Raw genomic sequence first — 27,810 nt, forward strand, 5'->3', positions numbered from 1 at the left:
GTTGAGGCATTTCAGTATTTTACATTCAATATTAATAGCGCATTGGCGCCGGTCTTGTTTTTAATCAAAACGGAGACATCTATTTATACATTGAACCACCTCATTGCCCATCCCACGCGCCCTTCCCCGGGGATGAGAGGGATGGCTCGTGCTCCAGGTAGACAACGTGACGTCAGTGCCGTTCGTAATTTGACGTATAAACAGCTTCTCTCCCCATGTACAATAACGCTCTCACGTTTATTCAAGAAGGCGACATAGAGGCTCAAGGATAATTTCTCCATAACTGTTGACGAGATCGGCAGTAGTTATATATATATATATAGCTGTAGCCTATTTATATCTATATTTAAGAGGGGAAAAATACTGTTTTATTTTTGTATTCATTCATTTACATATTTATTTTCCTTGGGAGGCTTTTGTAAATATATAAAATTCAATATTTTTACAATGGATATGACATGCCGTTTGATTCAGCGATCTGCTCTATTTGCTGTTTGTGCCATTCTATGTACTGTGGACATATCTGCTGGCGAGAGACAATATGTCAATGAATGGGCTGTGGAGATCCCCGGAGGTCCTGATGCAGCCAAGGAAATAGCGGAAGAATTAGACTACGAATTAGTCAGACAGGTAAGATTAATACTTAATTGTAATCCTATGCGTCACTTGAAACTGCTTGCACCGCCTGTATAAAACCAAGCCTTGAGAAATTGGATGCTTTAGAAGCATTGCCTTTCTTGTCTGTTTTTTCAGTTGCCGCAGTAAAATGCATATTTATTATATACATATCTGTTTAATATTTTGAACATAGAACAAATTTAAGTGTTCTTCTTTTTAACATCAACCTATTCGAAATTCCATAGAAATGTGTATCGAAGGCTTAGGTTTTCAATGGTTTAAATCAGTTGTATGTGTCTGTATTATGCATGCTTCTAGTAGTAGACAGCACACAGTACAGCCCTTTGTAGACGATATATACCCGCTGCTTCTCTCAGATTTTTATAACCATTCTAAAATGGAAAGGCTTTGAAGTAGTAGAGGTTGATTTCATTCTCCGTGGGACATTATGCGGAGTGCGCAGAGAAGTGATAAAGAAACCACAGAATCGCCGACCTGCAACACACGATGCCAGATAACCTTACATAAAACTGAGCTTGGTATTTCTGTTTTAGTGTCTAAATATCAGAAATGTACAATGCAGGTTTCTAATACCGCTTTTGGTGTACCGGCTGGTGTGAAAATTGCCTTATGGTGTGTGTGTGTGTTTGTGTTTGTGCAGGCTTCCTATTATCTAGATTGGTGCGTGGGCAGAGATGCTCTAGGCAAGGCGTTCAGAAGCCTTGTGGTTAATCACTAAACGGGTTAATAAGTAACGTTTTTCTATTCTAACAATAGAGGGCATATACTCTATGACGTGTTTGTTCTCTTTTGGCGTTTCTATTAGGTTATGTGTGGTACTATTACCATAGCAAATTATTTTCTAAATAAACTATTAAATAAGTAACCCCTGTAGGTGGGGGGGTCGTTATTGTTGAAATTCGGCTGCACTTACTGATCCACTGATATAATGAAAAGGTTATCTAGAACAAAACAATGTTTATATTTATAACGTCAGGTGTGAGTCAGATCTTCACAAAGGGTGGTTGGGTGCTGAGAGATATTGACTTCGAGTAGAAGAGTGCTGTAGGTAGTGGGTTGATTTTTTTTATTTATCTTAACCATAACCACAATATGAAATAAATAAATAAATGCAAGTGGTCATGAACTGTAGTGAATGTTCACAGCTAGATCCATTGCTATAAACCCACAATCAAATTAGACACATTTCCCACTGCACAGCAGTAAGCAAGGGATCTACATATCAAATATGTCTGTCTGCACTTTGGGTTTGAAACAGTTCCATAATTACAGAAAGGTGGGGACTCCATTCTGTGAGAGTATTTATTTTACCCCAACATATGCATACACAATATTAGTATAATAATAATAATAATAATAATAATAATAATAATAATAATAAACTGCTCTTGTGTGATAATTGCTTGTTGTCCAAATATATATATTATGATGTATTGAACAAGGTTCCATTTTGGAAATGATTTTCCTAAAAAGAGAATAAACAAATAAATACTAATTGGTAACTCACATCTGTACAATTTTAAAAAGTATGTTTGTTATGCTGTTTAATAAATAAAGTAAAAGCCATATTGGGCATTCAATTGGTTTTTGTGTTTTCGTACCCACTGCAGCAGGGATGGCTAACCCTGTTCCACAATCCACAGAGCCACAATCCTAAAGGTTTTACAGGTCTCTTTAAATTATCAATCACTGGATACCTTGAACACATGGAAATTGTGAGTTATTAATTAGTTAACAATCTGGATCAAACCACAACCAGGGTTGGCTACCCCTGTACTACACAGCTACATACCTAGTCATTTTTGAAGTGGTGTGGTAAATCAACAGGCTTTGGCTGAAACACCAAATTCACACAGTAATTTGTGCCAAATGTTTGTTATTAAATAAATGCAAATGAGATTAAATTAGAAGTTTGACCCACCCACAAATCTCAGATTACAAACATGTACTCAGTGGCAGCTTTTGTTTTTTTATCCTTTGTAAGTGACCTATACTGTATCTGTATGAACAATTTCACAGACATTTATTTTTCTTGCTTATTTGTAAATATATAAATCATATAAATCCATGGATAAACTGTTCCAGGTTTTAAATTAGTGTTAGTGTTAGTTAGTGTTTGAATTATAAAGTACAGAAATTAAGGGACTGAATGATGAAGCCCTATTGAACACTAGCTTTCAAAAGTGGAAGTTGAAACCTACAAGAAAGCACACATGCTTTAAAAAATAAAACAAATAATTGGCCACACTAAAGCTAAAACACACATTTAAAATAGTATTTTATGTATTACAGATTGGGGCTCTTCAAAACCACTATTTATTTAAGCATAACAGTCATCTGACAAGGTCCAAAAGAAGTGCAGATCACATCACAAAGAGGCTGTCAGAGGACGAGAGGGTGAGTCATGATTCTTCTTATTATTAATTAACAATTATAATAATCATAATCATTATTATTATTATTATTATTATTATTATTATTATTATTATTATTATTATTATTATTATTATTATTATTATTATTATTATCCATTTGGCAGATGTCTGCCTCGGTCTGGAATATAATCTTTTGCTTCTTCTGTCTGTCCTGTCAAAATACACACATCAATATTGCATGTTTAGAGTGTACCTCTCACTTTTAATTACTCCCTTTAGAATATGTCTAGTGTATTGATAATGCTGCCTCAAAGTAATAATGTAATAATATACGTTTAGGAACAGTTTCACGCTCAATTTATAAAATAATTTACTCCAGTTCAGAAACAACCTGTACTGTGTCATTGTGATGAAATCTTAGGCTTACATTACAGTCTATATACTGTGGAGTGAATTGCTATGATGTGTCGATCACATATTTCACAGGAATAAAACCTGTTTCTGATTAAAGTATGCATTAATGTATGTAGAAGCCATTACAACTTGGAATCATCCTGGACATTTTCTACAAACCATTCCTCCAACAGCATAGATTCCATTGACAAACAGGGATCATTTCTCTTTTACTCTGTGTGTTATACACAAAAGACAGCCAAATACGATCTCACTATGGTTGTTTCTCTGTTTCTCTTTCCCTCTTGTTAAAGCTTCACAAATAATTATGGAAATACCATGTGGGCATTAAATCTAATGAGGCCAGGCTGTTTTCCAATCATAATACAAATTTCATGAATTCATCACATCCAGCTCTCATCCCCTGCAGTGAATTTATTTAAACAGATTAATAAGCATGATTCATAATATTACAAATCATGTCTAAGAACTAAAAATACTGAGTGGTAATGTGATTGATAAAAACACATTTTGCATTTTTTGCATGTTTTCTTTTTCATATTCATATTTTCATATTTTTCATACTATGAATTAGTCTATATAGCCCCACCCACCCCCTCCTTTACAATATCTCTACCTATCAGATTTAGCATCACTACTAGGAAATAATATTTTGTCCTCTGTTCTGTTGTTTTCAGAAGAAAGCAGTCCTTCTTTTGCATTTATATTTGTACTGAAATATGTTTTAATGGGCCCTCTAAAAGAATGGGTAAACTTCATGAGAGATAGTTTTTTGCTATAAGAATAAAAAGGAGATAAATTAAATTAATATCGAACTAATAACAGGACAGAGGTTACTTACTCCTTCATGAATCACTAAGCTATCATTAACAGTTGATTCAGTGATAGAACGACAGGCTTCATGGAAGTATTTCTAGACTAAGTCAGTTATGGTTTCTAACTATTGTTAAAAGACCCCTGTAAAGCAAGGATTAAAATACATATAAAATTAATTAATAATAATTAATAATTAATAAATAAAAACTACAACAGAGCATACATTTTTACTTAGGATTGTAATTTGTGCAAGTTATATATATATATATATATATATATATATATATATATATATATATATATATATATATGTGTGTTGCATTACTAAAAAAACAATCACAACATACATATCTGCTATGATTGTTGTAATATATTTCTCAAAGAATAGAAACAAATGTATATGAAAATAAACTTAGTGGGATTGGATTGTTCCTTGTATCTCACTGGGACCACTTAGAGTGAAAATCGCTGAGTAAGTTCACACTTAGGATATGAGTTTTCTGAAGTGCCAAGTACAAAATCAAGTACAATATAATTCCCCTCAATTAGTCCTGTTCTCATCAAGTGGAATAATGTCCACAGCTCTGTTTCTAATGCTATTATAGAGCACTGGACATATTAAAATTAGCAGATAATACAGCTATTATACCTAAAAACACCAAGTACAAAACACAACAAAGACCAGAAAATCAGAATCTCTGGTTTGGCCTTGTGCATTAGGCACAATCTGTTGCACATGACCAAGTGGTAATTTAGGGGAGGGGGAAAAGACGATGAATATTTGTGCATGATTATATAGGGAACAACTAATATTTCTAACAGCAATAATAATATTAAGAGAGCTGACATGTCAGGAATGTGAATCCATGGTGGAGAATGTGTGTGCCAGGGTGGTTCCTCATTTTGGTGCCTGCACCACCTTGTTGCACATACATTAGAGTTGGAGAAACAAGCCCTCTGCTAATGCTGGATTTGTCTTTGTGCCAGGTGTCATGGGCAGAGCAACAGTATGAGAAGCAGAGGAGAAAGAGAGCCCCTCTGGGGGAGTGTGTGGATTGCTCAGTTGACAAGCTGTTTGATGACCCAATGTGGAACCAACAGTGGTATCTGGTGAGTACATATCTATCTATCTGTCTGTCTGACTGTCTATTTTTGCTTTCCTTTGTGTAAACAGCATAAAAAATATATGTCTCAACACAAATCTGCCTGGTGTTATTTTCTTGGTCTACGCTTAATAATATATAATTGCATTGCTAGAGGCAACTGGCACCTCACAATGGCCAGTACTGTAATAAAGGCACTAATTGTGGTAAAAAAAAAATAGTAAGAGAAGCATACATATCAGATTATTAAATGTCTATGTTGGGAACTTCAGCAGAGCTTTACGTGGATATTTATGTACTTATGAGCTGTGTACATTAAAAAAAAAAACACAAAACAGTACATTTAAACTGTTTTATAAATGTAGTGCTAATGTGTTTGTAAAAACAAAATCCAGTATTCTATAGTCCATGCAGTTTGTTTGAATCCAAGTGGTATTTATGTATATACATTTTTTAAGTTGTAAAGGAAAAAACAACATTATATCCAAACTCTGTGTTGCTGAAAAGTCAATTACACAGCATAGGATCATTAGAAACACTAAAAGCACATTAACTTGATAAGACGTCAGGTTTCTTTATTCTGTCATTAGGCCAGTACATGATACATGGCCATTAAGTTTTCATAAACACAGTGAATTCTGTCCTCATAATGGGAAATCAGAATCTGTTTCCTCATTAAAACTACAAAATCTTCCATCAGGGACTGTTTTTCATATTTTTGTTTTATGTATTTGTTTGTTTGTTTATGCTGTTCTTAATTGTTTATATAATTGTTTTCATTTCATTTGTTTTAGCTGGTATTATCTTCATTTTCTAACATGATCCTTTCAATGACTGTCTGTTGTATGAAGAATTCCAGATTCTGTTCTGTACTGAAACCTCTCTGTGTTCTTTTGACATTTGTCTTTTTGCATTGCTTTATTGCTGATCCACTGTCCAGTTACAGTGACTAGGAAGAGATGAGACATTTTTGATTGTGAATTTATCTCAGTCACAATTCGTTGCTCCTTTGATTATTGTATGATATATTTTATTTTAAGTTTGTTTTCGTATTTTCGCACTGTAATTTAAGTGCTTCAGTTCTGGGTAAGAGTGCTAATGGGACATGACAGATATAATGGTCTTTATCGATTTACATCAATGTACAACCTAACCTAACCTAACAGAAACACGTGCATAACACCAAAGCAAAAGACAATGTTTTATATAGCACTCACCTGCTCACAATGATTTTCCATTGCATTTCACTTACATCAATAACACAAACAGCCTTCAAAAATCTCCCTTTGCTCTAATCTGCTGCTTGAGTCATACTGAAGCAGAAGAAAAAGGACTTAATTTCTCCCTTTAGGCCTTCAATTGTAATTCAAGTGGTCATAAAACATATCCTCTAAGTGCAGTTTCATAACATCAGAGTTACCAGTGTGGAAAATTATCAATATTGACCATGTCATGCATTTCTCATGCTGGTACAGTACTGTGGGGTAATTTAACTGTCCCCTTGCAGAGAAGGGAGACTCATGCTGAGCTCCCAGGAGTCACCAGGTTTTTTGATTTCAGGGTGATTTCAAATTATAACTGTGGAGAGCAAACAGTACTGCCATTGTAAATAATTTGTATTGCAAAACAAGATAAAGTAGAATCATATATACTAGCACCATTTATCTGCCCAGTTTATAATGACCCCGTGGGACTACATCTTAGACAATCCTTAATGTCTTAATGTTAAAACAACATTGATGAAGCCTTTTAAGTTACTAATTGACAACATATCATCCTTTAAACACAAGCAGAAAACCTTTTTTTAAAACAGTACTCTCAATATAAGAAGACCTGTACAAATTTCCACCGTGACATTGCTGTAGTGTGTGAGCAGGCCTGTGCTATGACAACACAGGTCATCTGTTCTTGCTCCATTAACTATTGCTTCCAGCTGGCAGAGGCAGTCTATCACCTTATGAGCTAAAGTCATCATCCATATCATCTCACAAGGAGTAATACTCACCACTGCCTGACAGGGGCTCTGATAACCAGCCAAAGACTCACACAGTTCACAAACCAGACTGATGTAGAGAAAATGTATAAACGTCCCTAAAAAACGATTAATTTAGGATGTAATTTACAAAGTTTTTGCAGTTGTCTATATCCAAAAGTGTAATATAAAAAAGGGAAATAGCATGTTTGGTTTTTAAACTGGCAATGTACTTTTCATGTAGAATGTGGTCTTAATATTATTTGAGAGAATCAGTCCTTCTCAGTCTTATTGGTTTCCAATAGAATTTTAGATTTCAGTGTTTGGTTTGTTTTTTCTCAATTAACAAATAGTGCAGACTGCCCAATCCACAGTAAATGAGTGGGATGGGCAAAGGTAAATCTGTCCTTGGGTTTAGGCAATGATTCTATTTGGCTATAGTGCCATCAAGTCCATGGTTATTATTTTGTTTGTTGGTGTGTTAGCAGGTATATTAATAAATACCAAACTAAATATGTAAGTAACAGTAAAACATATACACAGGTGTAAAAAACTGCATAGCAGAGTCCTGGGGTTGTCCATAAGACGTAAGACCCCAATTGTGACCCTTCTGCTTACCATAACCCTAACCTCACCACTCACCATAAGCAAAGATTATTTTATATTTCTTTATATCACATTTTTATTTTCCAAACAATATCTAAATAACTAATCTAAATAACTAAATTAGTGAAGCAAAACACATGCTTAACAGATTCAAATTAAATGTTTTAAAGACTTTGTAAGTATGTGACCTGTATACATTCTGCTGTATTAGTACTGTCAAGGGCCTGGTTTGGATTTGTCTTTTGCACAGAGTATTAAAACGCTGCTAGCAGGGGAGGACTGGGACCAAAAAACAGCCCTGGACTTTTACCTAGAGGGGCGATGGCAGGTGCCAGCAACATGCGATCTGGGGGGCAGGGGTGGGCTGGGGGGTATTGGCGAAGTGTGGTTCTGGGTGCCAACGAAGTGCGGTCAGGGGTGGTGGGAGTCTGGTTCTGGGTGTCAACGATGTGCGGTCCAGGAATCCACACGGGGTGCCCAGCCCACATGTACCGGCCCTTCTGGCATTTGCCAGAATTGCCCGATGGCCAGCCCGCCTATGGCTCCTGATGAGGTTTTGCTGGGCAACCTGCTCTCCACACAGCTGTCTGGTGTACCATTTAGTATGTTGTTGTTTGGCCAAGTTCCATTCTGTTACCTCCAGTCTTTTTGGAGCTGGGGAGATGCCAGGTTGTTATCGGGTCTCCTGGCTGCCTCATAGAACCCGCTCCCTCAGTAGCCTGGAACTATAATTTCCTTATGCGTTACTGAAATGGATCCTTCACTGACTCTGTGATATTAAAAAAACAAAAGGCAGGAGAGACACTGGATACAGTGAGAGCTGCATGCTTAATCACGGCACGACGAGATCGGTCCTTCAAGAAGCATACATAAATTCAATGAAAAAAATGACACCCCATTTTTTTTCTTTCAAGTGTTGTCATGGAGAAGCAGAAGGATAAGGATGTGCTGTGCTTGTTACCGGCTTATGAATCTTGGTGTCAGTACTCAAGGCTGTGCTTGAGAGTAGAATTTAAAATGTCTAAAAAACAGTCAATCATTATTATGATTATATTAGTAGACACCCTTATCCAGGGCAATTTACAATTGTTACAATATATCACTTTTGTTTTATTTTTTTAAATACAATTAACCATTTATACAGTTGGGTTCTAACTGGAGAAATCTCCAGTAAATTACCTTGCTCAAGGGTACAAAAGCAATGTCCCCTACCTTGGACTGAAACCGCGACCCGTCACTCCAGAGTTCAGAACCCTGACCACTCCTCCACACTGGCAGCATCCAATGTGTACCCTGTGTTGTGCTCTGTGTGTCATATTAGTCACCATGACCTTATACTGGATGTAGTGCAGATTCAATCACTCAATCAATCAATTTTTATTTGTATAGTGCCCTTTGCAGGGTAATCACATCGCTTTACAGAGTGATAAATATAGTACAACAAACATAATGGAAAAATACACAATAAAATAAAAATAGACATTTAACAGTTTAAATTAACAAAAATAAACTAAAAGTAAACCAACATTAAATAAACCATTAGGCATGGAGGAGAGAAAAACTAAAACTCCTATGGATGGCATATAGGAGAAAATAAATCTCTGGGGGTCTTCTAATGTTTGCCTCCCCTCCAGGTAATATAGTTGTTATAGCAGCAAGGAGATCAGAAGGCTCCTAAACGGAGCTGTTGGCTGTGGTCTTCCCTCTGGTGGGGGCTTCTTGTTGACCTCGGGGGTGGGGGGTTGGAAAATCAAAAGCCTTTGGGTGGTGATGGCTCGTCAGACCTCGTGGTGTGGGTGCACTGTTAGCTCTCTGTGGTGGGGTTCCTCTGGGCTAGGTTGTGCCTCGTTGGGCTTCCACAGTGAGGGACGTGGTGCCTCATCAGCCCCTCAGAAGGGGCTGTTGCTGGAAGACAAAAAGAAAATTGTGCTCAGGTACTGGGTATACAATGCAATCTCCAAATACACTTGTGCATTGCATATCCATGGCACACCGGCGGCATAATGGGCTCGAAAAACAGAGACTAAAAAGATGAGTTTTCAGCCATGATTTAAAGGCTCAGACACAGGTGGCATCTCTTACATTGGCTGGAAAATCATTCCACAGTTTCGGGGCCCTATAACTAAATGCAACCATACAATGTCTGTGATCCGTAAGAATATCCAAAGTCCATAACCAAAGTCCCATTATCCAAACACAATCCGTCTTCTAGCAGTACTCACACGTAAACAATACACTCTGCTCCTACTCCCTGGCTCTCCTCCTGCCTCTCTACAGGAAACAGATCTCTCCCTGTTTTATTGAGGATGGGAGCACCGATGCTTCAATGCAAATGTGCACATGCTTGACAGCTTGCTGGGCGGAAGACCCAGCTGCCGAAAGTCAAACTTCAGCACTGGATCACTATAAAATAGGCATCCCTAATGTACCTGGAGGAATATGCAGGAAGGGAATGTTGGAGAACAAGAGAGAGAGAAAGAGAGATAGAGGGAAATAGAATCTATGGTCACCCTGACCTTTGATTGGTTGGGAACCTGCTTCGGAAAATTGACCAGGACAGGACGGATCACGATAACGGCAACACCCACTACGATCACGGCTTTTGAATTTTGATTCAGACTATAATGCAAAAACCTCCCCTGTGTGAGACAGGGAAAAGTGTTTACCGGCCTCACAATAGACAGGGCTACTTCTCCCCATTTATAGCCATATGCCAGAAGTAGGTTTATTACAGTGTTTTCTAGCTTTTCTCCAGCCTTCGCTTCTTTTTGACTTATCCTCACCCGTATCCACTGCAGCCCGTTCCCTGAGACACACCCACAACCTCCAGCTGTATTACAGGTGCTAGAAAATGCAGACAAAGTGCAGCCAGCGTATGATTGACATCTACTGCGAGGATGGATGAGACAACTATGGAGGTCAAACTGTCCAAGCAGGCAGTCCACAGGGAGATGATGGACGAACAACATGCCCACACCATCACCTTACAGACTGACCTGCAGTCTCTCATGACGAGGCTGACCACTGGACTGACATGACCTGCCCAACCCCAGACAGATGTCGCTGCCGAAAATTTCTGAACAAGACGATATTGAAGTCTATTTTCTAACATTTGTGTGGACCGTCCAGTGGGAACAATGGCTGCAGGTGTGGTAGGCAGGCATTTCAGCTCCCTATCTGACCGACAACACACAGAGAACATATCATTTGTATGCAATAAGAGCCAGATGGTACAGAGAAGAAGAAGAGATCTTCAGTCACCTGGGGATCAATATGTTTGCCCAAGCGCAATGCTACCATAACTGGACCTTCAACCCTGCTTAGCCTCCACAACCACAGATCTACAAGCTACTATGCATTACCAATAAATGGCTACAGCTGGACATTCTGGGAGCCAACTGTGTTATTGAACATCTGGTTATTGACCACTGTATACAAGCTCTTCCTTATTACATGAAGAAAACTGTCTGTCAGGGAGACCCCAACACCCCAGAGGATGTTATGGATTTAGTCAAAAGACACCAGGCTACGGTAGATATACTGAAGAGAGGACCCTCCACTGCTGAAAGTGTGGGGAGATAGGACACATCTCTTTGCAAATGTCAACCAACTTACGAACCCATGACAACAGGAAGCTTTGGGAAAAAAATCTGGTCAGGCCATGGAAAGCCGCGTTACGTTCAATAACCGCACAGGGCACATGGTGTTGTGAAATGTTTAAACACATTTTAAGTTAATTTTAATAATGTGCATTTGTCTTTTTTTTGACAGTTACATTATCAATGACTTTCTTTGAGATTTACTGCCAAATTCACTTCATTTCACTGTATTTGTAATGCCCTCATAATAGCCCTTGCAAGTAATTTTTGGGCAAATGAGAATACAAGCTGGTTGCAATATTTTTTAAAATATTTAAACATTGTCCAAGCAGAAAACTAATTATTAAATACCATCTGACAGAAGCAATCCAACAAGTAGCCTGTACTTTATCCATTTGAGAAATCTGCAATTTTTTGTCAATCATATGATATTGCTCTGTGCAGTTTTGTTAGAAAAAATAAATCAATGTGGAGGTCACTGCATATATATATATATATATATATATATATATATATATATATATATATATATATATATACTTGTCCTAAATATAACATTATTATTATTATAGAATGGAATGATAAATCATTCTTCATAAGTAAATGTTAAAGCATTTCAGCAAAGTTCAAAGTTTTCAGCAGAACCATGAGCTGCAGATGAGTCATACCTCGCAGGAATTTTCTGCAGATATAGATTGAATTATTTATTTATTTATTTATTTATATTTCACAGCTATGAATCACTCCCAATAAGTCCTTTCTGTGATTTCAATTATCTGTGTGCTAATTGAATTGCCTGGCACTCCAAAACCTTTGAGAAGATCACAGGTTAAAAAGCTCCTGCTGTAAAGAGTGCGCACCGGATTAGCAGGCAGCATTTTTTCTCTCAAGCACCATTTTCAATTGTCCATTAACTCTGTTTATTTACTGGAACTCAGTTCTGTAAATGTCGCCTACGAGGCATACAGAAATAGCTCTGGATTACTCTATGATTACAAAATAATTGGCAGGACATTCAAATCACCCTCTGTAAAATGTTTAGGAATTGTTGTTTACAAGAATGTTAATGCAAATAAGTGGGTAATTACAAAGCTAAGTGATTACTCAATTTTTCACAGGTCCTGTAGTCACCCCCTAACACATCTCTGTTTAGTAGGCTCAGAATTAATGCATGGGTGATGTGGGTTTTACGGCTATGCAATTTGGAATTTATCTTTTTGTGTTAGTAAATCCAGGAGAGGAGGAGGAAACAGTACTGATTTAGACCCTCATTCTTGACCTACTGCAAGGAGAACCTTAATCCCTGGACCTAATGACTAAAATGGTTCTTGAAAGATTAGTCAGCTAGATCAGTGGTCTTTAACTCTGGTCCTGGATTGTACCTGTGTCTTCTGTTTTTTGATCCGTATCTGAACTTTCTCCAGTCATTAAAAATCTGATAGTAATATTACAAAGAACAAATTAAGCAGTTATAGTTTAATTAAGTCTCAAATTAAGCAATTTAGAGTTCAGATGTGTTCTGTTTTCCATAAACCTTCTTGTAAAGAAACTCTTCCTATTATATCTGTGATGCCATTGCTCTCTCATATCCAGTATCATCTTAATGTGTTCTCTCTTATAGTGGGAAGATCTTTAGTTTAACCAGAGATGTTTCTCTTTTTGGCTGAATAGCTTCCTACATCTGGCTGTGTATAAGCCTAGACTTAATCAAAATGGATTGCAAATCACAATTCCCAGGATTCTTCCATAGACCTCATGCAAATCCCACAATCCAGTATCAGTACTTTATGATGATTTTCTTGCCCTTATTGTATTGTCTTTCCTGAAATGTGAAAACTCTAACTCTAACTCTAACTCTAGCTGGTGGGTGGCTCTAACTTTTGATTCAAAGCAATTCATTTTGGGATTTTCCTGTGTGTTTTTGATTCTCTTGTTTATTTATCTTTTTTCCTTCCCTATGTTATTCAAGCAAGACACAAGGACCTCCCCGTCTCTCCCCAAACTGGACCTTCACGTCATCCCAGTATGGAAGAAGGGGATCACAGGCAAGGGTGTGGTTATCACTGTGCTGGATGACGGGTTGGAGTGGAACCACACAGACATTTATACCAACTACGTAAGAGCCTGACTGAATGCATATATCCTACAGTAAACTTTGCCTAGCTATGAAAAACAGTACAAAGCCAATTAATTTCTCACTAATGTGTATTGACACTATGTGTATAGCGACATTGTTTTACAGAAACATTGTTAGATCTATTATATTTCTTAACCTGCACATTCAGTAACAGTAACACTGTAAAAGTCCAGGAAAAATGGGCAAGCATAAGGATCTGAGCGACTTTGACAAGGGCCAAATTGTGATGGCTAGACGACTGGGTCAGAGCATCTCCAAAACTGCAGCTCCTGTGAGGTGTTCCTGGTCTGCAGTGGTCAGTACCTATCAAAAGTGGTCCAAGGAAGGAAAAGCAGTGAACCGGCGACAGGGTCATGGGCGGCCAAGGCTCATTGATGCACGTGGGGAGCGAAGGCTGGCCCGTGTGGTCCAATTCATCAGACGAGCTACTGTAGCTCAAATTGCTGAAAAAGTGAATGCTGGTTCTGATAGAAAGGTGTCAGAACACACAGTGCATCGCATATATATAAATCTAGCGAGTTATGTATTATAATGATCAAAATTATTTTGTTCTAGTTTTTTTTATTTCTTTATTTATTTAAATTAAATTCAAATCCAATAACCATATTGAACTTCAATTACCTACTGAACTTTCCAATGCATAAACCAGTGACATACTGGTTCAGTTTTACAAGTTTTACAAATGTCAATTTATTCAAACAAAATTTTTTTTTTTACACTGCAAACAAAATTAATTAAGCTCAATTTTTTAAAAATGTATCTGATCTCTATTAAGGACTAATAGGAGTGCAGGTCAGTAGTAATTCAAATGTTTTAATTAAATGCTGGGTACTGCAGATGTGAGATGTATTACAATGGGATTGCCCTACACAGCTCTTTTGCGAACAAATTGTGATTGCGAGCTGCATAACAGTATTAACAGTGTATTAACAGTGTTGTAGTAATCAAACTCTGATTTCTGTAGCACCAAAAGTCTGTACTTGCTTAAATATAATGATCCTGTTTGATCTTCTTCTGACACCAGTTATTCACATAGTAACTTACATGTTATTTTCTACAGTTTTCATTCTGTTCTTTATATCTGATTTGAAGGCTTAGATTGTGCAGTGACATATGGGAAAAAATGATCTGGCTTGGTGTAACACACTTTGTTTAGTTCATATGACAGCTGGTCTATTTATATATTTATTTATTATATGTATTGTTTTACGTTCTGTCTTTCTTTCTTTTTCATTCCTTCCTGCCCACCCCCATCCCCAATTTGATATTTAATATAGCAATGCTACTAATTCACACAATTTTACTGATGCACACATTAAACTCCTGTATTAAGCACAGAGATAATGTCACAGGGACAACCTCTCAAGTGTACTGCAAAACAATTGTTTTTGTATTTTGTTTAGGATCCGACAGCCAGCTACGATTTCAACGACAATGATCCAGACCCCTTTCCACGATACGATTCAACTAATGAGAACAAGTAAGAGTATTCTTTATACCACGTATTCTAGTCTGAGCCAATTCTCTATTCAGGCAGCAGCTGTGATAGTGTCTTGTATTGCTGTACATTTCCTGACATGTATGTCTACAGGCCATGTCTGTGTACTATGTATAGAAAAGAGAACCAAACCTTGCAATGAAACACTACAAGGAAAAACTAGGACAAAATCAGTAATTATCTTAATGTATATATGTATGTATGTATATGTTTATGACATTAACTCAAATACTCAAACAATTACATGCATGTAATACCTCTATTAAATCTATAGAATTGTTTCTGAAACAAAACGTTCCACATTTCTCATTACTTTCCACAAATATTGTCAGTTTTGCTCCTGTCCATTTCCAAAGTTTTCATTTTGTATTTTAATTTTCTCCAGTCCAGGAACAATGTGTATGCATAGATTAATCATTCACTATCATCCTTTTATTAGTTTACAAATCACCTATGCACACCTAGTAATGGATCCAGGAAGTAAACACAGCTCTGGTTGTGTCAACAACTCATTCTGCTATTCAAACTGCACAGTTGATTATTTTTATTTCATAGTACGATCATATAAAAAGCTCTGAAACAGGGGTGGAAATGTACCTAGACAGTGTCAAGAAAACATTAACATAACAAAATAAAAAGAATAACACAAATTGAAGCAGAGGGAAGTATCTCACAAAGCCTGAATCTGTTCTGAATCAGTTGACCTCTGCCTTGTTTTTCTGTTTCTAAACCCTGTGTACTGTCTCTTTATCTCAAAACCTTTTAGAACCACACCTTGTGAAATGCATATTGGTTTGATTAATATAAGAGTTTGTGTGATTTATTTATATTGTCTTATTTGTTCAGACATGGTACAAGGTGTGCGGGAGAGATAGCCATGCAGGCAGACAACAACAAGTGTGGTGTTGGAGTCGCGTACAACTCTAAAGTTGGAGGTAGGCACCGTCATACACCTTCCATCTCAACTTATATAGGCTGTTAAATATGAGCCCCAGCTTTATTCAAGTCACACACCATAATACACTTTATGGTAAGGAAAAGAATTTGCTTTATCAGTGTGTCTGTTTTATTTATTTTTTCTTGTTCTAAATGTCCATGTAAACACTTAGCGGTTTAAATAGCATTGTTACTTTGTAAAAAGAGGTGTGTTTTTCATGTTTTTACCCCAAATATTGAGTCCTTGTTGTGGGTAGAACACTATACAAGATGAACTGGAGGTGTCTGCAAACAATCTTCTGGTTAGGCATATTGGGATATTGATTTGCAAGCAAATCTGTATAAACAAGTGCAACTCACCAAGCCCAGTGAAGTATTTTACAATTGATTGAACAGTGTCAGCCATGGGTAAGAGTTGTCACTATTTATTTTTTCTTTTCTTTTCTGTGTTGTTGTAACCTGTCATAACACGTAAGAATACAGCTTCCCTCTGTGCACTCAAAGCAGACAGTGTTTGTCTTCCCAACCTCAGTTTCATCCATTTGCAAGAGGTCATAAAAGAGAGAGAGAGAGGAGTGGTGTTCACTATAGAGATCAGAGCTACAGAGTTACTCAGAGGAAGCTTGCCTTGTGGCTTAGTGCCATCTTGCATGCTCCATTAGATACAACATGCTGAAACTCCTCCTAAGATGTATGAGCTGTAGGCACTGCCCAAGACAGATACTCTGCTGAAAATTCAAAATTGTCTCCTATTCCAAAAAGTGAAAAACGGGCATTCTATATTTAACTATCTGTTTCACATGCTGCATTGAGAAAAGGGTGCATCTGTTTATAAATGGAATAAGTTTGTTTACTTGATCTGAAAATGAATTGGAGATATCACATAGGGCCTTTCATGTTGTAAACTAATTTGTTTAGAAACAAATGTTTGTTTAGAATAAATAAACAAATAAATACATTAAGACTCGTCCTGTGTCCCCTGGTGCACAGGGATTCGAATGCTGGATGGGATTGTAACTGACGCTATTGAGGCCAGCTCCATTGGCTTCAACCCCGAGCATGTAGACATTTACAGTGCCAGCTGGGGACCCAATGATGATGGAAAGACGGTAGAGGGGCCCGGGCGGCTGGCTCAGAAGGCCTTCGAGTATGGTATCCAGAAGGTGAGGTTGTGTGAGGATGCTAAAATAGCATGGTCCATGCTTAGTCAATTTGTGTGTTCACTGCCCATTAAATTAGCTTATTTCTGTTTATTGAAATAGTACAATCATGATTTGTTAAAATAGAACTTCGTGATTACTTGTTGTTAAGATACTGTGTGTTTCAAAATTATTTAAAAAACATATTTGGCCAGGTCACAAATGTATTATATATAATATAATTAACTAACTCTCTATGTGGTTGATTATATACATTCCCTTTGGAGTTGTTTTCCTGTAATTTTGGGCAAGCTTCCTTAAAATAAGGTACATTGGGTTTGATGCTTTGAAAATGCATCACTGCTCACCAGTCCTTTACAGTTTATTGATTTATTTTTAAATTCATGTAATAAACTATTTTCTCAAAAAAAAAGAAAACTCTCTTACCATGTTTGCACTGCAGGGTCGAGGAGGGAAAGGCTCGATCTTTGTCTGGGCCTCAGGAAACGGCGGGCGGCAGGGGGACAACTGTGATTGCGATGGCTACACTGACAGCATCTTCACTATCTCCATCAGTAGTGCCTCCCAGCAGGGCCTGTCCCCCTGGTATGCAGAGAAGTGCTCCTCCACTCTGGCCACGGCCTACAGCAGCGGAGACTACACTGACCAGAGAATAGTGAGCCCCCTTAAACTTCCTTATGTCATATTGAAATCTACATTTTTCATTGTCTTCCTCTTCTTCTGTTGTTCTTTCCTTCCTGCTCCTCTTGGCTGATTACACCTGTAACATAATTAAGGGGATGGTGATAGCTCAGTATTTTCTTTTGTTAATCTTTTACTGTACCATCCATTATAAATACATAATACATAAATACATACATACATAAAGAGCTAAATTAAAAGCTTTACAAGGCACACATGCATAAAGGTTAAAAATGTTTCAGCTGTTAAGCCCACTGAAACTAGCTATTCTGCAGCAGTGCATAATTATGAGGGGCTGTTCAATTCAAAATTATCAGAAAAAATAAATCATATACCAAAGTGGATATATCATATAGCAGAAAAAATAATTAATATACCAAAATGGATATATCATATACCAGAAAAAATGACACTCTCCAAAAATATATATACCAGAAAACATATGTCATGTTGCACAAAAAATATATACAAAAGTCACGTGGTGGAGATGTTGGTTTGGACATACGCAGTGTGCCCAGTTCGTTAGAAATGAGAGCGGATCCTTCACAGGGTCAGAGGCATTAGAGCCGAATGAGGGAGAAATCGATTTGGACATTCATATGCACAGGCATTCATCAAGATACCATTCATGAAGCCTAAATTAGTGATAGCTTATGAAGCTGGGTGATATAGTTAATATAATTAAGAAACAAAAAATAACATGAACATGTATATGCACAAATGGTGTGGCAGACACTTAATTGACAGTTTGAGCAAAATAACTATGTAAAGGCAGTACTGTACAGTCATGCAACTAGATTGGTTTCACTACTCTAATTGGCTTGTCTTGATTTTGATTATTAGCTGATATGTTTTTTCAATGAGATGCTGCCTCCATTTGTTATAAACTTGAACAGCATCACATTGGTCATATATCGACAATTCACCACCAAATTACATTAAAAAAACAAATAGAGCTATTAATAAATCATAAATAACAATACAGTACCAATAATTTAAAAACTGTTATAATTGTAATATAATATATGTATGTTAATGTATATGTACACTCTACGATAATGATCATCTCCTGCTCATAAACGTTCACATCGATTTCTCCCTCATTCGGCTCTAATGCCTGTGACCCTGTGAAGGATCCACTCTCATCTCTAACCAACTGGGTGCACTGCGCATGTACAACCCAATGACTTTGGTATATATTTTTTGTGCAACATGACATATTTTTTCCAGTATATGATATATCCACTTTGGTATATTCATTATTTCTTCTGCTATTTGATTTATATGTTTGTGCCATATCATATATACATTTTGGTATATGATTTTTTTGTTTTTCTGCTATATGATATATCCACTTTAGTATATTAATTATTTTTGTACAATATGATATATCCCCTTTGGTATATGATATATCCATTTTGGTATATGAATAATTTTTTTCTGCTATATGACATATCCATTTTGGTATATTATTTATTTTTTCTGTTAATTTTGAATTGAACGGCCCCTCATACATAAGAAGGCTGTTCATTTTACAGAACAGAGCTGAGATGCAAAGTTTCTAACACATTTTCCCATCCCAAGGTGCAAGTGTTTTCCTGTTTTGTCTGCAGTTGTCCCTGTATTCTTATACCCTGCTTGTGTTTGTGTTGCAGACCAGTGCAGACTTGCACAACGAGTGCACAGAGACACACACTGGCACCTCTGCCTCTGCCCCTCTGGCTGCTGGGATCTTCGCCTTGGCCCTTGAAGCAAAGTAAGTATAACTTTCACACAGGAGGAGAGGAGGAAATGGGGCTCAGTGGAAGGGTGGACAGAGCAATAGAAAGAGAGAAGAGAGAGAGACTTTTAGAGACAGGGAAAGAGATAGTAAGAGAAGAGGTGAGAGAGAGTAAAGGAGTGACTGGGGGGAGAAAGAGGGAGAGGAAGTGAGAGAAATAAAGAGTGTGAAAGAGCGAAATAGTGAGAGATAAATAAAAAGCAAACAAACAATTACGAGTTACAGGAATAATGGCAAGCCTGGATGTCCCCCCACCCCCAATCTCCTGTCTGACCCTTGGTCTCTGTTTGACATTTAGCCCTGATCTTACTTGGCGTGACCTCCAGCATCTGGTAGTATGGACTTCGGAGTATGACCCATTAGCCAACAACCCGGGCTGGAAGAAGAATGGTGCTGGGCTGATGGTCAACAGCAGGTTTGGGTTTGGCCTTCTCAATGCCAAAGCTCTGGTGGATCTGGCTGACCCCAAGATCTGGAAACATGTACCTGAGAAGAAGCAGTGCATAGTGAAGGATGAGACCTTCCAACCCAGGTAAATATTGCATCTATACTCCAGACCTGTCATTAAGTCATTCTTCACCTTCATCTTCTCCTTCTACTTCTTGTTCTTTTTGTTCTTCTTCTTCATTGTCTTCCCTTTCATCTTGACCAAACTAGAAGTTAGCAATAATAATATTGTATTTTAGCTGGAGCCTCACTAAACACAGTTAACTTACTGAAAAACACAGGATGCTGTGATTCAATCAATTACAGTTTTAGTCATGTGGATATTTGTTAAAATAGTGAAATATTAATAAAGGTGCGGAGAATGGGAAGAGCATGACTTTGTGAGATACAAAATTAAATACAAAAATTAAATATTAATGTCATAATAGCTACTACTCCATATTGAAGGGTAAAAAACTATTAATTAAATCTTAAGAGAAATAATACAATTAATATAATACTATTCTTAAGAGCAAAGTAAATTAAAAATAATACATTTAAATAAACTGAAATACTTAAATAGTTAATGGACAATTTCCGTAATGACTGTTTTGTTATGGCCTTGTGTATTGGTGTTGGTAGGGGTGGAGTGTATTAATAAAATATCAGATTTTCTGTCAGATTAAAAAGTGTAGCCCACTTCAAAAGTTTATCTGTTTAAATACCAATGGAGTGCCATGTCAGGGTTTGAGGATATGATGTTTAATCACAAAAATTCCTATTATCCATTAAGATTTGTTTTAATTATCTGATCAAATAATAGAAAATATTATTCCATGATTAAAATATAACATTAAAATTTAGTTTTCCTAACCATAATATACAGAAACACAATATATTGAATTATTGTATTCAAACATTAACCATCTCAATCAAGGTCAGATTCCATAGAGAACCATCAGCCTAAAAAAATTAAAATAATAATAATATTTCAGCAAACAATATTCACTATATTACATTGAAAATAAAGGTTCCATGGTTTATGTGCACACAGAAATGTAAATGAAAACATTTTGTTTGCTATTGAAGTAGAGCTGCAGCATTCCAAACATATTTTCATATTTTAAACATTGGCATTGAGCACAGAAATGAACCACATGTTTATTAGTTTATGAAAGTATATTTAGGCACTGATCATAAGAGCATTATGTTGCATACCATGCAGAAATTACACTCAGTGGTAAGCTAAACAATCAAAATACATATATCAGATTTAAAAATCAACAAAATAAAGAAAAAATATACTCTGACAAATGGAAGATTATACACTTTTCTGCGTTTTTCAATGGCAAATTAATTTATAGGAACCATGTTCATCACTTACTTTTATCATGGTAAAACATTCATGCTAAGGGTCCACTGAAAGTAATTACCCACATTTTCACTGGGAAGATACATCTCACGCTCTTGTCTTTTTTTGCCCTGAAATAGCACTCCATTGGGTTTTAATCGCCACTATTTTGGAGATGATTAACATTGTCTAATGTTTTAAAAGTTCATAATTGAATACACAAATTACATATACTTTACTAACACACTCCTACCAAAATGTGAGGACATAATAACCAACCATCTTGGAAACTGTGATAGTTGTTGTTAAGTAATGGTTTCTGTGCTAACGTTAGAAAGTTTGCAAAACTCTTCATGTACCGGGCAGCTTTCAGAGTGACGTATTGCCCTGAGCACAGGACACATGAAATCCAGCTATAAAAACAAATCATTTTATTGTAATCCTAATAGGATGAGGGGATTTTCACATGGGATCAAACCCAAATGTGTTCTCCTTCCTTTTTTAGCAGAGATTAGTGCATGCAATGTTAGAAGTTTCCCCCAGCTGTGCTCTCCTCTCTGAGATGTTCATGGGTACCTTAGCCTTCCACTGTGTGTCTTTTCATTAACATAAAGTCACATAAAAAACAACATATGAATCCAAATTAACATGTATTTATACTAAAGTAATACAAAAATGACTACAAAAGATTTAGAAGTGTGTAGTTTTTCAAGATTGATGATTATACTGTAAATACAGTATAATCGTAAATCTCGAGTCATGCTCAGTGTCTCAGTGCCAGTAAACACAATCTCTCCAAAACTATTTATAGCAACACATAAACAAGTGATCAGGACTTTGGACTAAGACAAAAAGGGAATTAAGATAAATTGAGTTTATTTGAACAATTTATGTCATCGTCATCATTGCTGGAACACCTGAATACCAGCAGTTTAAATTGAGGAACTCTCAGGTGACTCAAAAGAAGACTCAAGAAAGAAGTCTTGATCAGCAGCTTTGTAAAAAGTAAGAAGATTGAAATAGGTCAAAATATACTTGAAGAAGTCAAAAGTTATGTCTATGTTGGCCAACAAATCAGCGCATATAGAGGTGTTACAAAATAATTTAAAAAAATAGTAAAAATGGGACGCAATGCATTTTGAAGAAATTGTACACTATTGAAAAATCTGTTTCTTTCAGAGCCACATGTATTTTAAGAAGTGAAATGCAGTAAAGCCACAAATACATTGTGATATACATTTTCCTTCCTGTGTAGGCAGAAGGAAATCTGTTAATTCGCAGCGGAGATTAACCCAAATTCACCAAGAGTCATTTGGATGTAATTTCATTTTTCTCTGCCTCTCTTCCCCTCTCCCTTTCTCCCCCCTCCAGGGCTTTAAAAGCTGCTGGTGAGATCACCATTGAAATCCCCACTAAATCCTGTGCTGGACAGGAAAATGCCATTAAGTCCCTGGAGCATGTGCAAATGGAGGCCAGCATTGACTACACACGGAGGGGAGACCTGCACATTACACTCACTTCCCCCTCAGGTATGGTGACAGAGTTCTGTTTCCATAGGGACAGCTGATTTGTGCTTAATTGCTTGTCTTGAAAGTAACAGATGAATGTCTTCAAATGCTGAACTATTGTCTTGGTCAGTTGGACCAATTGGACAATTTTTTATTGTCTTTTATTACAAGGGACACTGTTAGTAGGAATCCAGTGTGACACAGATCAATGAGTTAATATGATACATTTCTTAGAGACTATAATGTAGGAAATATATGATTTAAAGATAAATAAATGAATAAATAAATAAATAAATAAATAAATAAATAAATAAATGCAAATTATGACTTTCTCCAAGAAAAGAAAACAAATCAAAACAAGCTGTTATTGACTTTCCTATCCGTACTTGCAGGAACAAGCACTGTCCTGCTGGCTGAAAGGGAGAGAGACACATCTTCTAGTGGCTTCAAGAACTGGGACTTCATGTCTGTGCACACCTGGGGGGAGGACCCTGCAGGGACATGGACACTGAAAATTACCGACTTGGTAGGTAAAAGTACACACCACAATGCAATACAACACACCACAACAAAATGTATACAGTTTTTTTTTTTTTAAGAGTTTTTTATTATCCTGTGTTGCTTTTGGTTTTGAGTTAATTAAGTGTCAAAAATCAACTTTTCACAGCTCTTAAATTGTTTGTTATATTTTAAGAAACTCTTCCAGTGCCACCTTAATTGTAAGAACCAGTGCACACTGGGTGATGTAACTGACATCTGCCAGTTATCTGTTGACATACATCAGATCAAATCCTGTACAGCTGGTATTAAGGAATTTTCTGCTTTGTCCAGTCTGGCTTCTCTGTCAGTGTTGGGCAGCTCAGTGAGATTCAATTGGATTTAATCAGGATTCCTGGATGAGAATTGCCTATTTATTTTAAATCTGCTGGTTGTATTCTGTTACCTCCTGCATCACAGATGGATGTTGACTACAGAATAAAAAAAGGTTCAGGAATAGCAGCAAATATACATACATAGTTGCATGTGCAATGTTAAACATACATACATATCTTTCAACAATGTAAAACCTCTATTATACACATCCTCGGCAATCTGCCTTATATATTTGTTTGTTTGTTTATATTCATTCATTTTAACTGAAGTTTCTCAGCAGTACCTTGATAAAGTTGGCCTGTTATAATTGCAGTTCATGCCTTTTTGGCTTTCACACTGTATTCATCTTCACATTTGAGAAGCATCAGTGCCCAGTTCGTGACCATGTGTGGACAATGTTTTTAATGCCACTTCATCTTTAAATGGCAGTCTGGCAGGATCGAGAATGAGGGTAAGATTGTGACCTGGAAGTTGATTTTGCATGGGACCTCAACAAAACCAGAGCACATGAAGAAGGCACGCATTTACACTCCATACAATGCAGTGCAGAACGACAGGAGAGGGGTGGAGAAGATGGTCGACCTGATGGAGGTTAGTGGAAAAACTAAATAACAACAACAACATAATTCTGCAAATTACAAAGAGGGGGATGGCTTTCCTTGTGCATTGTTGTGAAATATATGGATAACCTCATAACTAGGGCCTTCCATACCTTAGTTTTTATAACCTGTACATTATTTGTTAATAACTGCAGTCAAAACTATAAGTACTATAATACATTAAGATCCAATTATATTTTAATATGTAACTTTTAAATTGTAAAGTATTCAATTAAATGTTATATGGCAAAAAAAGCATAGCTTAAATACATTTGTACATTTTCCTATGGTGATTTTTCTGTAAGGTACATTATGTAATAAACTAGCTTCCCCCAAGCTTGTGCCAGGCTGTGATTAGTGAGGTCTCCTGACAAGCCAGCTGACCTTCCTCTTAACCCCACAACAGCCATAAAAATATGTTAAGCATAACCACGGTGGCCTGTGTCTCTCCTCAGGAAGGCCCTGCTGACACCCAACAGATCTTGAAAGCAAAATCATCTGAGAGGCCATATCCCGGGGGTCAAGTGGCAGAGAGGGCTCCTTCTGAGGCACTGATGCGGCTGCTGCAGAGCACGTTCAGCAGGCAGGTGGGGCCCAACGAGCTCAGAGCAGCCCTGCCCCCCACCACTACCCCTGCCCTGCCCCACAGCCCCAGTGACAAGCAGCATCTCCGCATCCCCTACCAGAACCTGTACCAGGCCCTGGATCAGCTGAACAAATACTCACAGCTGAAGGACTCTGAAGACAACCTGTACAGTGACTACAGCGATGTGTTCTACAATGCTAAGCCATACAGGCACAGGGACGACCGGCTGCTGCAGGCCTTCTTCGACATGCTCAATGAGAACAGCCAATAGTTGAGTGTATGGCCGGTGGGAGGTGGGGCTGGGATATGGGGGTCAACCTTTGCTCATTCCATTGTATCCATTACATTCCCTAAAACTTTGTTACATCTTATTCTGTTGCATTTGATTACATTCCTAACATAATGTTCAAATCCTTTGCATTGCATTTGATTATGGATGTGTTGTGGCCAATCTCAATTAAGGAGTTAAAGTCCGGACTGGATTAAAAGTTCTTCAATGAGTCGGACTGGAAGAGCCAAGATCATAGTTCCCAGTTGTCAGGCCTGTTGTGTTTTTGATAGAACCTCCCATCTCTGCCAGGTCCCCCCACCTACATGCACCCCTCTTCATCCTCCTTCTCCTCTTCCTCTTCTCCCCAAAGTTTATTTTCTATTAAATAATGCAGCATTTCTATACCAGAAGAAATTTTGGTTTAGAGCGAACACCACTCACCATGTTTAAAGGTGGATCTGTAAACTGTTTCTTTATAGTCTTATTTATTTGTTTATTTGTATTAGTTTATTTGTTGTTGTTGTTGTTTTGTTTTTTCAAATCACAGCAAAAAAAAAAAAAAAAAAAGATCTTCTGCAAATTACAGCGGGAGTCGGTTTCTTACTTCCTGGTGTGAATTCAATCGTCCTTAGTCAGAGAGATTTCAAGAGATTGCATTTTAACATTAAAACTTTCATCATCACAAAACCAAACATGTAGAGGTCAATGAGAAAATACTATTAAATACAATTTTAATCAATTACTTGGTTGATCTGATTAAAGTAGTTATTTATACCTTTGGCATTTATTCCTTTATTTAATGTCTTACTATTTGCATATAATATGATATGGTCTATGAATGACTATTGTTATTTAATCTATTTATTTATTATTGAATATAGAGTATTTAATTACTGAAACATGTGCTTTATGCAGTACAAATATTATTCTGTATTTTGGATTAAAAAAGGGGTTTTGTACATCTACCAATTTGCAATTATTTAATGTGTATTTTTTCCCTGACTGTACATGTATCAGCATCTATGCGCAGCAAGCTAGAGAGAATCTGGAATGAAAGCTATGTTTACAGAGTTTATATGTGTTTCTCTAATCAGAGGGAAGGAATTACATTAGGAATGGTTAAAATAACTTTCTGATCTTGAAATATCCAAAGACTCGTTCAATTGTTTTATTTAATAGGACATGTACTATATGTAATTTATGTTTTGTTTGTTTTTTGCAATAATTAGCTTGTCAGCCCAGTAATAATAATAATAATAATAATAATAATAATAATAATAATAATAATAATAATAATAATAAAACACTCAAAAATAGCCCAGAATCTTTAATTCCTAAACAATCTGATACTACTTATGTATTTATACAATTTTACAGTGCCTACATTTTTAAAAAGAAAATGCAGATTATCTGACAGCACTATAATATAATCCAACAATAGACTTTGAGAGTTAAACTTTTACTTTATTACAATACGTTTTCAACACAGACATCTCTAAACACCTCCATAGTTAAGGTTCTGTGCACTGGGCTTCTCAGTGTTTTGTGTCTCTGTGCAGTTCGCTCTGTCCCTGACTCGTGTGTGATAGAATGGTGAGCTGATCTGCTATGGCAGGCAACAGAAACAGTTGTAGACATAATTTTATTCTTTGATTGTTATCTTTATCTTGTTGTTTTCTTTTATTTGCTTTGGTTCACAAAAGTGGATCTAAGCTCACTTAGACATGAAACAATCAAAGATCTTCAAGAAACTTAAAAAGGTGTACATTTGCACTGAAATTGTAGCACTTTTGTTGTTGTTTTTTAATACAGTATTTATTTTGTAACTGTCTATAAATTGGTGATCTCCTGATGCCAATATTAAGCTCAGGCTGGTTTAGAAGAGTTTTAGAAGAACAGTACTATTTTTCTTTCCCTGTGTGTAGTGGGATATTAACAGGGTGTGATAGGCTGGAACATTTTTTTGTGTTTGAATCCAGTTATCACTAAACACATGTAATGAAAATGAGAAAGAAAATAATGAGGTGTTCTGTCAATATCAAAAAGGGAAACAGCACAGGGTCATCAATACAGGTTGTTGCTATCTGTCAATCTGTCATGCTGAAATTCAGAGATTTGTTTTTCAAGGTTTTTTTCTTTTGTTATTTTTCTTTTTCTGTTTCTGTGTGAAAAGGAAATTAAGTAGAACCTGTAGGTCTATAGGTATCAACTGGGATGCAGAGGTCACTCTCAGAAAGAACATGGTGTTTGGATTAATTCTAGCTTTGCCTCTATTTCAATGCCATCCCGGTAAAGATCCATGCTGCTAAATAATTGCACATTGCTCATATTATTTGTGGATTCTTCTTAATATTCAGATCATTTATCATACTACACTGACCTCTGTGATTGATTTCACACATATTCTGAATTAGATTTTCACATCAATTACAATAAGATTACAGTACACACACAATACATCTGTTTTTAAAAGCTTCTAT

General features: G+C 36.7%; 1 protein-coding gene across 1 annotated transcript; it reads left to right on the forward strand.

Annotated features, from left to right (window-relative positions):
• Positions 1-204: 204 nt before the first annotated feature.
• pcsk1 (proprotein convertase subtilisin/kexin type 1) lies at positions 205-26,295 on the forward strand. Its single transcript, XM_066711813.1, has 14 exons — positions 205-630; positions 2,932-3,036; positions 5,232-5,354; positions 13,494-13,640; positions 15,065-15,141; positions 16,006-16,094; positions 17,086-17,258; positions 17,698-17,910; positions 19,592-19,692; positions 20,015-20,248; positions 22,865-23,022; positions 23,394-23,527; positions 24,304-24,465; positions 24,929-26,295. The coding sequence occupies exons 1-14, from the start codon at positions 448-450 to the stop codon at positions 25,328-25,330; spliced, it is 2,301 nt and encodes a 766-aa protein (XP_066567910.1). The 5' UTR covers positions 205-447; the 3' UTR covers positions 25,331-26,295.
• Positions 26,296-27,810: the final 1,515 nt, after the last annotated feature.

Source organism: Amia ocellicauda, chromosome 8, assembly GCF_036373705.1.
Source record: "Amia ocellicauda isolate fAmiCal2 chromosome 8, fAmiCal2.hap1, whole genome shotgun sequence".
Taxonomy (NCBI): domain Eukaryota; kingdom Metazoa; phylum Chordata; class Actinopteri; order Amiiformes; family Amiidae; genus Amia; species Amia ocellicauda.

Coding starts and splice junctions, on each gene's coding strand:
- pcsk1 (XM_066711813.1), top strand. CDS start 448: ATGGATATGACATGCCGTTTGATTCAGCGATCTGCTCTATTTGCTGTT. Junction 13,641..15,064: donor CAGACATTTATACCAACTAC/GTAAGAGCCTGA, acceptor TATTTTGTTTAG/GATCCGACAGCCAGCTACGA. Junction 23,023..23,393: donor TACACTCACTTCCCCCTCAG/GTATGGTGACAG, acceptor CCGTACTTGCAG/GAACAAGCACTGTCCTGCTG.